General features: G+C 37.1%; 1 protein-coding gene across 1 annotated transcript in view; it reads right to left on the bottom strand.

Moving 5' to 3' along the window:
- The window catches only part of TRIO (trio Rho guanine nucleotide exchange factor), a gene marked incomplete at its 5' end in the record, with an annotated part of 463,708 nt that overhangs the window by 434,471 nt on the left and 14,742 nt on the right, over window positions 1-14,495 (bottom strand). The window contains 3 exon segments of the mRNA XM_072411970.1: window positions 533-1,045; window positions 7,753-7,945; window positions 11,709-11,823. Of these exon segments, the coding sequence (XP_072268071.1) occupies window positions 533-1,045; window positions 7,753-7,945; window positions 11,709-11,823 (821 nt within the window).

The raw sequence follows: 14,495 nt of genomic DNA, 5'->3' as shown, positions 1-14,495 counted from the left end.
GAGTAGGTGTTGCATTCCCTATAATGCAGCAGTACACACATCATATTGACACACTATACCACCACTATAACAAACTGCACTTAGAACTGGTTTTGCAGCACAATTCTGTTGACTTAAATAAAGGTGTTTGGCAAGCGTTAGCTGCCCTACCCATGTATTTCTATACATAGAAAATGATTCTACCCCAAATTTACCCCCATCGGCTCCATATGGAAACAATCGTTTGAAATGTTTACTCTAAGCACAATTGGCCCTGCTAGTAATATTGAAATAAATATTTAAAATCATATACCCCACTGATGCCTCAATTAATGTAAATTTTATTGGTATTTATTTTGAATATTTAAACTTGCCAGTAGCTGCAGAATACCCCCCCCCCCCCCCCAGCTTATTCTCGAGTCAGTCACTTTTTCCTGATTTCCAAAGTAGAAATAGGTACCTCAGCTTATACTCGGATCGACTTATACTCAAGTATATACGGTAATGCCATTACAATTTCACTTCTTAAATGAGTAGATTATAAAATAAGTACCTTTTCAGCATCTTGTTCAAATAATCGCAGTTGAAAACACTGGTCCAATTTCAACTTTCGCTGTTGCCAAACTTGATGTAGATGGTGCCTTGTTGAATGAAGCCTGTCCAACATAGTAGAAACTTTGGGTAAAAAATTCTGAAGGTCAGCATTGCCAGAACTTGAATTTTTCTTTGGAAAACTTTCACTATTCTGAATTCTTTGGAGAAGGAGCTGTCCTTCATTATCAAGATCTTCAATTGGTGCCTTTGTGACCCTTTTTTTTAACTGGGAATGTGTTTCAATCATGCTCCTGGCACCGTCTAAGTCTTGTGGCAGTTCTTTATTAGCAAGCATTTCCTGGAGCTCCTCTAAACGTGAAAGCATGTGGGTAGCATTGTTTATAAAATCTTCATATGCCACTCTAATTTCAATCCATTCTTCATGGTTATACTCCAAGCAGCCATCAAATTCAGGAGTTAGCTGGGAAGGATCAACAACTTTGGTAAGGCCTTCTAGAGACACCAAGCTAGTCTGTAAAAAGAAAAAAGAAAAATTAGTTCAGTAAACCTAATGTACCTAAATAAATAACTCAGTTATTTAGTCAGTATGTTAAAACTTGGAGGAAAACACTGAGCAATAAAAGAACAAAAAAATAGTGATATATAAAATTTTATTGAGGCCTTGGATATTAGATATCCATTGTTATACATTAGAAAGTCACACTTGCAATGGCAACTTTCAGACACCAACAGCAAAGCAAAAGTTTATCAAGAGGGTTATTTATGGAGTGCCCACTTTTCATTATTAGGTTGCAGAAATCACCAAAATCAAACAAAAAATTGCTAAAACTATCTAGGAGTAAGCATTGTTTCCAATCCAGAATACAGTCACATTGTTTTTGTGGGTCTCCAAATGATTAAACTAACCTATAGGTATCACTTTCAGGCATTTTCAGGGATTACTAGAAATAACTACCTACCTCAAATTTTATCTCACCACTATTAATCTGAAATTCATCCAGAAAAATTGTGTAAATATAATATTACCAGGTAGTTGAAGGTTAAAATTATTAAGGTATTACTCCTTAATCTGAATATTTATCTAAAAATTTTACAAGAAGCAGCCAAACATTTCATACAAAAAAGTGCCATGTGCATGAAACCAAATTTCTCTCCCTTTAAATGCAGTGCCTTTTTTGCACTATAAAAAGAAAAGGTGTATTATTATTAATAAACAGGATTTATATAGCGCCAACATATTACGCAGCACTGTACATTAAATCTTAACCCATTCCCACAGCGCACTAAGGAGTGAAAAATGTTAACGTATGCTTAATTGTAGTATAAAGAGGGCACTTGAGTGGTGCATATTCCCACTGTTACTGAAAAAGCTCACTGGTTGAGATCAGTCATTAATGCACAAATCCCAATCCTGTAATCAACATGATCGCAAACCATGGTATTCACGAGGGTTGTTCAAAAAAAATCACCTGCAGTTGTTACTGAACAATGCACACTGGTATGTACAGTGACAGTCCAGTCAAACCATTTGTTGCAATATAAATAAAACGTCAGGCTTGCATCTTGTAATAAAATATTGTACCAGTTAAGAATTGATTTTTTTTTTTTATGTGTACAGACACTACAGACAATATAGACACTATTGCTCCCTCTTAATGAGACAAATTAGGTTTGCAAGATACAACAAATGAGAAAGTATTGCATCTAGTTTATACATAGTGATTTTCTCTGTAAATCATAAGCGCCTCATATCAGCATTTAAGTGTAACTAAGGTCATAGTTAAAAAATGATATATATGACAATATTAAAACAGTAGGGCACCATGTATAAAAACGTTTTGTTTCTCCTTAGTAGTAGCCAGTAGATCGTATTTTATGCCCACATGTTCAGTGCCTGGTACTTTGATCCAACTTCCATGTGCCCCACATTTTGTTAAGAGTGTGATCCCTTATAGCAGTGTAATCAGTGTGGTGTAACAAGTTAAGTTTAGTTCACATTAGCAGTAAAAAGTTTACAGTTCCCAAGTAAATACTGGCAACTACTCGGCACCTGGGATTTAAAACAGATGGCTTTTTAGGCCTAGTTTTTCAAGCAGCAGTGGTTACTAGCATGAGGAAACAGTAAATGCAACCTTACTTCCAGCAAAATTTCAGCCTAACATCAGATGTAGCCCCTAGGGCTATATCAAGTTACAGCATATCTTTCATGAAAAGAAAAGAAAAAAAATAAATAAAAAAAGTCAAAATTTGGCTCAGCTTCCCTCTTTCCGGCGCTCACCATTCCATCCAGTACCACCATTTTCTTTCTTATGGGTTCTTCCACATGTCACCCGACTTGCACTACCCAGGCGCAAGATTGGGTCATGTGCCTTCCTTACAAAAAATGTAAAAAGAAAATACTGCTCTTACTGCGTGAGATCGAGGGTTTAAGTGACCCTTTGTTATATAAATGTTAAAATGTGGTGATGATTTAGGAGCATCATGCATTTGAACATGTGATAGCAGATGAGCCCATGCCAGAGAAATTGGGGTTCAAGTGTTAGAAGTGGACAGTAATGTGTAACAGCGCAGAACAATTTGACTGACATCATGTGTAGTGTAGTAATGAAACTTTAGGGATTAGTTTTACACCCTGCCATTTAAAAAAATATGGGGTTCAAGGTAGAAAAGTGGACAGTTATGTGTAACAGGGAAGGTTTTGATAGGAAGAGTTTAAATTCTAATGATGCCATGCTAATGAAATTTTAGACAAGTTTAGCCACAAGTGTCCCCCACTTGCAACAGCATTTTCAGTTTGCTATACCTCCGTTTCACAGAAATTGGGGTTCAAAGAAGAGAAGCAGACAGAGTAGCATAGTATGACAAGTTATGATTTTGTGAAAAGTAGGAATAAATTTGGGGGCCCCACCCCAATGCTCTTTGCTATGTAAGTGGCCCAAGGGGTCCCCAATTAGCATTATAAATTCCAGTCCCCTAGGCGCACTTGCTTTTGAAACAGCATACCACAATGTTCTTGTGATCCCCATATCTTGAAATTCTTTAGATCTATTAGGTAATAGTTATGGGTGTACCCTATGCACCCAGAAAATGTTAGTTTTTAGGAGATATATAGGTTTAAGCACAGCGAGATGTTAAGCTGCAGAATAGGGCAAGCAGCCTTTTTACATATATACAGCTATCTTACTGTGCTGCCGATGACATCAATGTACACGCCCACCCGAATCAATTTCTCAAGCAAAAATCTTCAAAAAGGTAAAAAAAAATTATAATCTCCTGTACATCACCTAAACTATCATCTGCTGTAAAATGTATTTTTTAATATTTAGTTAATGTAGGCATCTTTCAAAATAAAAAATGAATTGTTCAACATCTTAGTTCTCTTTAGTCACAAACATTTTTACAAGGGAATACCGTATTTTTCGCTTTATAGGCACCTAGCTTTAAAGGAGGAAAAAAGGGGTGTAATGGGGGGGGGGGGCACGGCGTTTCCTTTTTTTTTTTTACAAAGAATTCTTTGGTGGTCCACGGCTCTGGCTTTGAATTGCAGGCTCCCGCCACTTTCCCATTGAAGGCTCAGACCTGTGATGGGAGAGTTGGCGGGTTCTGGCATCAAGATCTCACTTTGGGGTGTAGTGGGGTGGGCACATACCGTTCCCCCTCTTTTCTTACGACTACACCCCTGACCAGTACTATACTATGCAGTTCACCTTGCACTGTGAAATAATCCTACTCCTCGTACACCAGCAGCAAGAGAGCTGTGTCTGTGTCCCTGCTGCTGTCATTATCCCCAATGTATGAACCTGAAATTATAAATTTATAGAAGTTTAAATTAGGTTTATCAGCTGTCCGGGTCCTCAGTGTACACTGAAAATTTTAAGTTTCTACAACAATCTGTGTGGGAGATATGAAGGTTTGTACATTGGGATAATGACAGCTGCACGGCTGACAGTTCTCATGCTGCTGCAGCTACTGCTGGTATACGAAGGGTAGGATTAGGTCACAGTACAAGGTGGGCAGGAAGCAGCACAGCTGATCTCCGAGGTCTATAGGGCACACCCACACTTGGACTGTGAAATATTAGTACCCTTCGTTTACCAACAGCAGCTGCAGCAGCAAGAGATCTGTGTCTGTCTGTGCTGCTGTCATTATCCTAATGTATAAACCTTCATATAAACGTGGTGCACCTCCGCCACTCGGTGGCCACTGGAGGTCTGTGAAAAGGTCTGTAAATCATATAGAGCGAAAAAAAAAAGGTACGTTGTCAGCAGGAGAGTAACTCCTATTCAATAAACCAACATCACTATGGGCTTTATTTATAGAACTGGGACTCTGACAGTCCCTCAGGCATTCCCTTGTGGGAAAAAATTGCTGTCATTAAAACACATGGACTTGAAAGATTCCCATGAGGGAATGTCATATTTAATGTTTTAAAAATGGAACCCAATCTCTCAGAAGTGGAAGGTCCACTGTAGTTACAGCAGCAGACTTTAAAGTAAAATAATACTGGTGCATGATTTACTTGACAAAATTTGCATACTGAAAAAGTGTACAGATTCACCCAAGTAAGATTCAGTTGGATTTTCCCAGCAATTCTAGGCAAAAATTGTCTAATGCATTGTATTACATTCACTATGTGAATATGGTTAGTTTGCCAGAATAAATCTAAGCATTAGTAGCAGCAGACTTTTTGGGGGGCTTATTAAAATATTGATATTTATATTGATGTATTTAGACACCCTGCCCCATAATTCATTAAAATCATTGCTCGAAAGGGGCTTGTGCAGTGAGGTAGGAGGTTCCTGTGCTCTCCTTTTCTTCTCAATGTGTCAATACTGGAAAGATGCCTACAGATATTGATAAACCCTGGAAAGTAAATATTGGTTAAAAATTGTTCCAAAAATTTTCTAATATCAGCTGTTTATTTTACCAACATGTACTGACAAACTGGATAGGGGTCTACAGGACACCAGTTCTGAGGGGTGTCAAAATCTGGCCCGCAACGTCCTTTTTTTTTTGGCCCCCAAAGGAATCCTAAATATAAATTGCAGCTAGCCCGCCGCTGTATTGAAGTAGCGCCGCTACTACAATTTCCGGCATCATTCGCATCTATAGACCAGTGGCCTCTCTGCCTATGCATGGCCTTGCATTGGACTGTTTTAAAGATGCAAGTAATGCCCGGAATTGTAGTAGCGGCATCACTCGCGTGTACAGACCAGTGGCCTCTCTCTGCCTATGCGTTGCCCCGCATTGGACTGTTTTATAGTTGCAGGGAACTGAAGTAGCAGGGCTAATTCAGTGAGGAGGGAGTTCTAGCCACTCATAATATTAAGCCCCGAATTGGACTGTTTCTTGATGCAAGGAATTGTAGTAGCGGTGCTACTGTCTAAGTTTTTAATTTTGGCCCACTGTGTATTTCAGTTTGACACCCCTGGTCTAAGTGATAAATACAGCGTTGACATGCTAAGAAGCAATTTGTGGATATTCAGAAAGCATCCGGAGCTTACCACATGGATCCAGGAGATATCATGTGGGAGTTTGCAAACTTTTATCATTTTTTTTTAAAAAACATTCTTTATTTACCAGTTTTCATAATTATAGGGAAATAGAGGGAGGAAAAGGTAGTACAAAAAAGAGAACATACATAAAATTACACAGCAGTACAATTACAAAAAAAAGAGGGGGGGGTGGGTGGACAAGAAGAATAGGAGACAACCGAGGTAGAATTAAGCAGTGTATATATAAACCAAACAGGAGCAACATATGGTGCCCAAAGGGCAAGGAGAAGGAGCAGAAACAATACCAATATGCCTCGAAGCAACCGAAGTGTGATTGCATAACAAAAACAAATTATACATATGTAAGTACAGTTTAGCAACCACACTATTCTAGATCCTATAGAAAGTGTGACAGTTCGGTCTGAGTGTAATTCATCTGCTGTACCCATAGGACATACACAGGATCAGACCAGCTGTGGCTAAAAGTGTGCAGGCGTGCCTTTGGGTTAATGACATAACACATGTATAGGCAGTGTGAAGTAGGATAGGAAGGACAGTGAGTAACGAGTGCAGAGTAAAGTCAAGGTACGGGCTTTAAATTCCCATGAATATTAAGACGTAGTGAGAGGATTGTACATTAGATTTATCAGATCACAGCGTGCCCAGTTGACGACTGTATTCCATGGTAGTGGTGAATTTAGACCAGTAGAACCACATGTTTTTTATATTATTTTTAATCTTACTATACTAATTACACTATTCTTGACATTTTCTGTCAGCTGTCCCCTTAAGGTCCTTATTTACCTCTCCTTAAAAAATTCTCTGTTGATGAAAAAACTGCTGGCATTACTTTTCCAAATAATAAACCCCCAGAACTAATTCCAAAAGAGCAAGGAAAAATTTTTTTCTAAAAAAGTGGGATTTTTAGGGTGTATATAAACAATTTCCATCTTTAAATGTATTAGTAGAATCTTCCAAACACTTTTATTCCTATCACTACAACTGATTAAAAACCCATAATGCATTTAAAAACATTGTTTCTTTTTGGAGTATAATAATTTGATATTCATTGCTTTTACACTTTAACTGTCCATTTTCCTTGCTCTTTTGGAATTTGTATGCATCAGGGATGTGGTGTATTGAAGGAGAAATTGTCCCTTTATGTAGATCCTCTTTATGTTAAACCCCCAGGACTGGATATTTTCCCGGCAAAGTGGTATAAAACATATCCTAAGACTGCTGGCAAGAGGATAGGTAACTTACAGAAATACTGGATATACATGAGTGTAGTCGCACAAAGAATGGGATTTGGGCCTGTCAAGTTGAAATAAAATTGTTTACTGTAAGTCAAACCAACTGCCACCATTCAATTTCCTCAAAATGAAAACCTATAAAACTTGTTTTAGTGGACACATATACAAATACAATAGATTACTGCACATTTTCTTTTTGTAAAAGAGCTGAGTGAAGAGAAACCAACTATTCTTATTACATATTCATGTGCCCTACTGGCATACTTGTGTTGGTATGTGCATGGGGTGGATGGGTATATTTATTTATAAATTAAAAAAAAAAAAAAAAGGTTTTTAAAGGACCGAGCAAGGAGGTGGTGACAGGTTTCATTTATGGAGATCGCAAATGCCCCTACCCTTTACCTGGCAAATCCCCCGATAGATTTTTTTTTAAAAAAAGCAAAAATAAACAAAAAACAAACTACACTTACCTCAAATTCAAATTTTGAACTTCCAAAATTAGTTCTTTGCTTCTGCCAAAAGTTATCTGGCTTTATTATTAGAGCAACATGAATACAACAAGGAAAGGATTCTTGTAAAATCTTCAGTAATGGTTTAATAGAATCCCATTTAGAGCCACGCATATCTACAATCACTGTGAATCCCCTTTTGCAAACCTCCTCACTGCAAAAAAAAAAAAAAAAAATGAACAAAAAATTAAAACACAAAAAGCCAAACATAATTAAAAATTATCAATATTTGTTTTAGGCAAATCACCATCCCTTCACTAGCCCAAGGTATATCCAATGCCACAAAAAAAATGAAAGCACAGATTGCATGTATGGGAAATTAAAAATAATCAACTTCTAGGGTCATTTTAGTCCCACAGTGAGCCAAAGCGTTTTGCCGCAGTAGCAAACCAAACCAAAAGTAAACCCCAGATAGATCACAATTGAGGTGTATCAAAAAAAATTAAGAAAAAAAAAAATAAAAACCTCAAAATCATGAGGTGGAGTGTGCACAAATTATCAAATGTACTATCAAAAGCATTATTTTGCAGATTACAGCTTGATTAACCCTTTTATTGCTCAACATCTTTGCCAGGTAAACTTGCAAAAACTTTATGCATCAATAACTTTTTGTGCTGTCATATCAGTGTTCACACCTAGCACTAGAGAAGATTGCCACCGATGTTAAAAAAAAATACCAGAATGGTGGTGTCCTACACTCCTAATGTTTTGTGCAAGTAACTTTTTAAGTTAAAGCAGATTTAAACTCACATTTTCAACTTGGGCTTACGGATAATATAAACCCTTGTTATACTGATCTATCTGGGTTTTAGTTTTGTTTAAACCTTCTAAAAACTGTCAAAATAAATTATATGTTTTGAAAAACTTTGTTTCAACTATCTAATGCCGATGGCTTAGTGTGACCCATTTTTCCATTGTCTATATATTGTGTCCCAAATGTCCACTGTCCCAGCTTTGATCCAGCTTCCTAGTGTCCCATATTTTGTAAAGTGTGTAAACAGTAGTAGTGTAATAGTGCAAATAAAGTACAATACCAATTTAGGCTTAGTTCATATTAGTGGTTAACAAAAAACCTCTGGCATTTACTGTTTCAGAGTGCTTACTGGCAACCGCTAGCCATCCAGGAATGGTAACAAGTGGTAGAAAAGCAAAGCACTGCACTCCTGAATGTAAGTTTTTTGTTTTTTAATTGATGGATGGAATTATAACACAGAGGAGGATGACAACAGGCTCCTTGGATGGGACGGGTGGCAATGTGGATAAGGGGTGACAATGTTCCTTTGCTGTGAGGATGATACTGCTGAGTAGTCTGATATGGGGGTCTAATCTGTGTTTTGTGATTGTGGCCCTGATCTGTAGTTAACAGATATGACATCAGCATCATTCAATCACAGAACACAACACACTTTTTGACTAGCTAGAAAGCCTGCGTGGGGAACTCGAGCAGTGAGAGAGGGGTGTTGGTAGAGAGGAAGGTCAGGAGAGGATGGCAAGGTCAACCTGTCTCACACACACACACACACACACACACACACACACACACACACACACACACACACACAGGATGGCCACTTCCATATGCAATGAATGAATACCTTATATACCCGAGTATAAACCGACTTTTTCATCACCCAAAATGTGCTGAAAAAGTCACCCTCGGCTTATACTCCAGTCATCACCCGATAATGACAATGTCATCAGGCTGAGGCAGAAATACGCTGGCTGCAAAAGCCGGAAAGAGGACAGGGGCCAAATTGAAAAACACAAAGACATCAGAAAAACCCTCTTACCTTGTTCCATTGTCGTCCCCCGGCGTCCTGCTGGTCCTCGCAGTTCCTCCCGACACGTCTTCCTTCTTCTGCCTTCAGCCGCCAAATACAGAGACGATCTCCGGGGTTTCCCGGTGACGTCGGTGCAGGCAGGAGGAACAGCAGGAAATTCAAATAATTTTCTATTGGATTCAATACAAAATAGCTGTATTGAGTGCAATACAAAGAAATCTTTATATATTATATATGTCACTGTACAGTTATATTACGTTTTCCCTTTTTTTTTTTTTTTTAACAGATTTTTGTGTTTTATCATTTAAAGTTTATTATTAAATTTAATAAATATAGGAGATATTATTAAATATTGGACATAGTTATGCCTAAGAATTATAAGCCTACAATATAAAATAAATTTCCAGCAAAAAAATGTACCACTTTTTGCGTGGAAATACGGACAGAATTAGAACGCTGGGGGGGCTACAGTGGCTGAATGCAGTACGGCTTTGTACCGCTTTCAGCCACTTTTTCCGGACAGAATCATACCACCAGGGAGGTTGAAGATTTAGTGGTTAGGTACAATAAGTAGTATACCTACCTAACAACTAAATTCTCACTATGGTATTTGTTTACTGTATTATGGTTGGTATGACCGTATTATGCAATTTTATCGGTATTTATTTTTAATATTGAAACTTGCCAGTAGCTGCAGCATTTCCCACCTTCGGCGTATACTCGGCTCAATTTTTCCTGTTTTCCAAGGTAAAATATAGGTACCTCAGCTTATACGCAGTTCGACTTATACTCGAGTATATACGCCTTTTAGCTGGGTGCACCACCCCGCACTTTTCAGTAACCACTCAGATGTTATTGGGTGGTTACTGAAAAGTTGGATAACAATATAGGGGCTGCCACCCACCTAAAGCTTTTCCCCACCTAGCCTAAAACAAAATTCTGGGGAGAGTCCTGTAAATGTTTTATTTTAATTATTGCATTTTGACACAATCTCTGCTTCTGGAAGGAGTGACATCCCCGTGCAGGTGAGAATAGATATCGGATATTAAGTCTGGTGTTAAGAGTTTATGTCAACTTTAAGGTGGGGTTTTTAGCAGATATATAGGATACCTACAACAGATTTCCATTTGAGTTGGAAGCAAGTGGCTGGGGATGACAAGTTCTGCTGCACCAGATGGGAATACATAGCTAGAGTGCCATGATGCAAATATTGGCCAGCAGCAAAGCAGATGTTTCCAGGACAGCATGGAAAAAAGAAGTACGAAAAAATGTGCCTCCATACAATAATATAAAAGACAGAAATGGGAAAATAGATAGATAACAAAAAGCAGTGAGCCATGTGTTTTAGCATAGAAGGAAGGAACATATAATCTGCTTTGTTTTAATATTTTAGGGTGATGAACTTCAGGAAATGGACAAGGGCAAACCAGATGCAATCATGTAGACGAGAAGCCGAGATATGAACATAAAGGCCACCAAAGTTTATTTCCTGATGAAGGCTGATGTAGAGTGGACTTTTCCCATAAATATTCTAATGGTTTAAAAGGACAATGAACTACCTTCTGAAATTTTCCTTCCATTTATTTTAAATATAAATGGACTGCCAAGGACATTTTGCTAAACCTGCTCAACAGGAATAAAAATGTTTCCCAACAGAACACAGCAGGGTTAAAAGAAGAGTTAATATTTGTTGGATAAACTTTTTTTAGTGTTTTTTTCGTAAATATGAAAATTATTTAACTTTCTCCATGTGGTGCATTTTTACCGATTATGGTAGCTTATCATCCACCAACAAGTTAAATGTTACTTGGGTTACAGACTTTTTAATCAGTAATGGTATAATGAACAAATGTAACCTTTCTGCTTCTACAGTTGTGTCCTAGGAACTGTTTGGCCAAGAAATGGCAGGGTAAAACCACTGTCTATGTATTTTTCTCCAACTGTGTATGATTGTGGAAAATTCCATTGACTTTCTGTCCGAGACACAAAAAAAATAGTAAATCTCCAAAATTTAGCAGAAATCCCCTTAAAAACTTGTCCCTAAAATGGTTGAGACACACAGACACACACAAGAAAGCTTGTAAGAAAAATGCCAATTAGAGCAACATCAGCTTTAATTTGAAAAATATATCTAACCTAGGTATGCAAGCAAGATACGATATGAGTCTTCTGAGATCCTCTTGTCTTATTCTGTCATGGTTGGTTCGAGCTGGAAATGTTAAAATTGGGCCTCCTCGTTTATCTCTGCCTCCTGGAAAAAAAATTTTTGAGGGTAAAATTAAATCCGGAATTACACTTACCAGTAGCCAAGAATCTTCCATTGCACACTACTTCGACAGGCTGAACCTGACTGCTGTGAAAAATATTTTCTTGACATTACCCAATAAGTTGGGGCCTATTTAAACCAAGCACTCTGTGCCACAGGTTATACAGCAGTGTTGAAAATAATCTGATGATACAATACAAATCACGATAAAGAAGTTATGATGCAAAATATTATAATTCTGTTGGCAAGGTGATATACTGCTTTTAACCTCATATTAAGAGAACTATCATGGTATACATGGAAGACTCCAATTTGTCATATGTATAAATATCTAAGTAAAATGTAAATTTTTTATGCAATCATTAGAACAAAAAGGACTTGTATCACTGTTACACAAACATTACTACTTTTTTTGCAATACACTGAGCATTAGGCAAATATCAGGAATTAACACTTGCTTATTTTAGAACCTGCTTTAAGGGTACACTTAGATCTTTGAGCTGAAGTAAAGTGTTGGTTTTAGTCAGCCCATTAATGGGATGGATAAGAAACACCCCAAAGCACAAAAAAGAAAATGCAACTTTTTGGTGGTTCATATGCCTGCTCTGAGGGGAGTCATTAGGAAATAATGCCTTAATGGTCTTAAGTCTTAATGGGCCCTAAAAGTTCAAATACAGTTTTAAAAGTAACATTACATATTGTCTCCATAATTTCCAACACCAATGCACTCTTAATTTACTCTGCATCATTTCTGAACAAAATAGTTAACATTTGTTGAAGGGAAAAAGAAAAATCAAATTGCAGGATGAAAATCAAACAAGCAAATGAATTGCACTCCAATATGCTACCTGACCAACACTTACAATCATGTAAGAGGCCCTAAAGGTAATATAGAAATACATTTTGTAAATTAAGTATTTGCCAAAAAAAAGGTGGTTATCGATTAAAAAAAAAAAAAAAAGAGTAGAAGTTTAGGTCTAGTTCCTGATTTTGCGGTTTACTTAATTCTAAAGCACCAAGGAACGTAAATCAGGAATTATTATACTGCACTTACTAAAGAAAAACAAAAAGAAACTTAAGTTTGAAATAGAGAAATGATCAAATTTTGTATCCACTTAATTGAGTGGATAAATCCAAAACCAACCATTACTAGCTTTAGCATAATAATCTGTCCAATGTCTAGGAACTCAAGAGTTGCTGCATAGTTACAAGTATTGTAAAAAATTTGCAAAGGATACTTTCAATGCAGAAAGATAAAAAATTATTTTGGCCACCAACCTTCAAACTGTAGACATAGTAAAGTCAGTGTCACTTCAGTGTGTATTCAGAATAGCAGTGTGTTTAAAAAAAAATTAAAACTCAAAATTCTTATAGCAGCATTTATTTTCATACACACAAAAGCGTTGGGAACATTGCATAATCTATTCCAAACCAAAATATTAATAAATTTGTATTAAATTTGTGTTTTTCCTTTATAAAAAGTGAAGAAAAAAGAAAATTGGGCTGCATGTGTCTGCATTCTTCTTTACAAACTCAAACATTCACTGTATAAACTGAAAAAAAAATGTTTCAAGATTCAAGAATCACTTAACTAATCTTTAGTTTTATAACTACTTTTTCTAAGAACTGCTGCACATCTGTGTTGCATGGAGTCAATCAACTACTGGCACCTGTGAACATGTATTCAAGCCAAGGATGATTGGACTACATTCCACAATTCTTCTGCATTTCTTGGTTTTTGAGGTCAACCCACAAGTTTTCAATTAGATGAAGGTCTAGGCATTTGGCTGGGCACCCCATAATGTCAATCTTGTGGGTCTGGAAGCAAAATGTTGCTTGTCTACTAGAGTGTTGGAGAGGCATTTCCTCTTTCCATAAGGCAACATGACCTCTACAAGTCCATAGCATGCCCAACACAATAGTATGAGAAACGTCCTCATATCTTGATGCGGTCTTTAGTGTGTACTGTGGTTTGAATTCAGTGTTTAGAGCAGCAAACGAGAGAGGAGCTCCACAGCATAACTTTAGTTTAAGTTGTGCTGGGGAAATCCAATGCTCCTCAATTCCCTCCATACAATAGATGAATGGAAAATTGACTGGCTGGCAGACACCTCAAATAGGAAAGCAAGGTAGTATTTTTTGCAGATCAGGGATTACCAGGCTGCCTAAATCTCTAGGGGTGCATAGCACTTTCCCAGCTAACCTATGTCATCTAAATGCCTAAATAAAGTTTAGAAAATACATATGAAGTAGTTTCTCTATACACTCTTTTTTTAATGCTAGCACAATTTATGACCTAGGTTTATACTACGTCAAAGCAGGTTTCCTCCATTAACCTGTTACAAATAAGCACCTGTGGAATTCTAGTCCTGATATTATTGAATAAACACAAACGTCCTGCTTGTTTTTAAAAGGAAACAAAATGCCTAATGAACTGGCTACAAATCGTTAATGTGCTGTGGGCAACAGTAGCTGAACTAAAGTAGTCATCTAAAAAAACAGACTGCAAAAAAAGATCAGTGTTTATGATACAAACCACTTTGAATTTCTTAGACACTGATGTTTTATTGTCTGCAATGCAATTCCTTGCAATATAAATAGAGAAAAGATTGACTAGCTATTAACAAATTACCAAAATATCTTCTGTGTGATAAAGG

The sequence above is a fragment of the Pyxicephalus adspersus genome, chromosome 5, assembly GCF_032062135.1.
Source record: "Pyxicephalus adspersus chromosome 5, UCB_Pads_2.0, whole genome shotgun sequence".
In the NCBI taxonomy this organism is placed as follows: Eukaryota; Metazoa; Chordata; class Amphibia; order Anura; family Pyxicephalidae; genus Pyxicephalus; species Pyxicephalus adspersus.
Note: the sequence above shows the minus strand (reverse complement) of the source record. Positions and strands in the feature narration are given on the sequence as shown.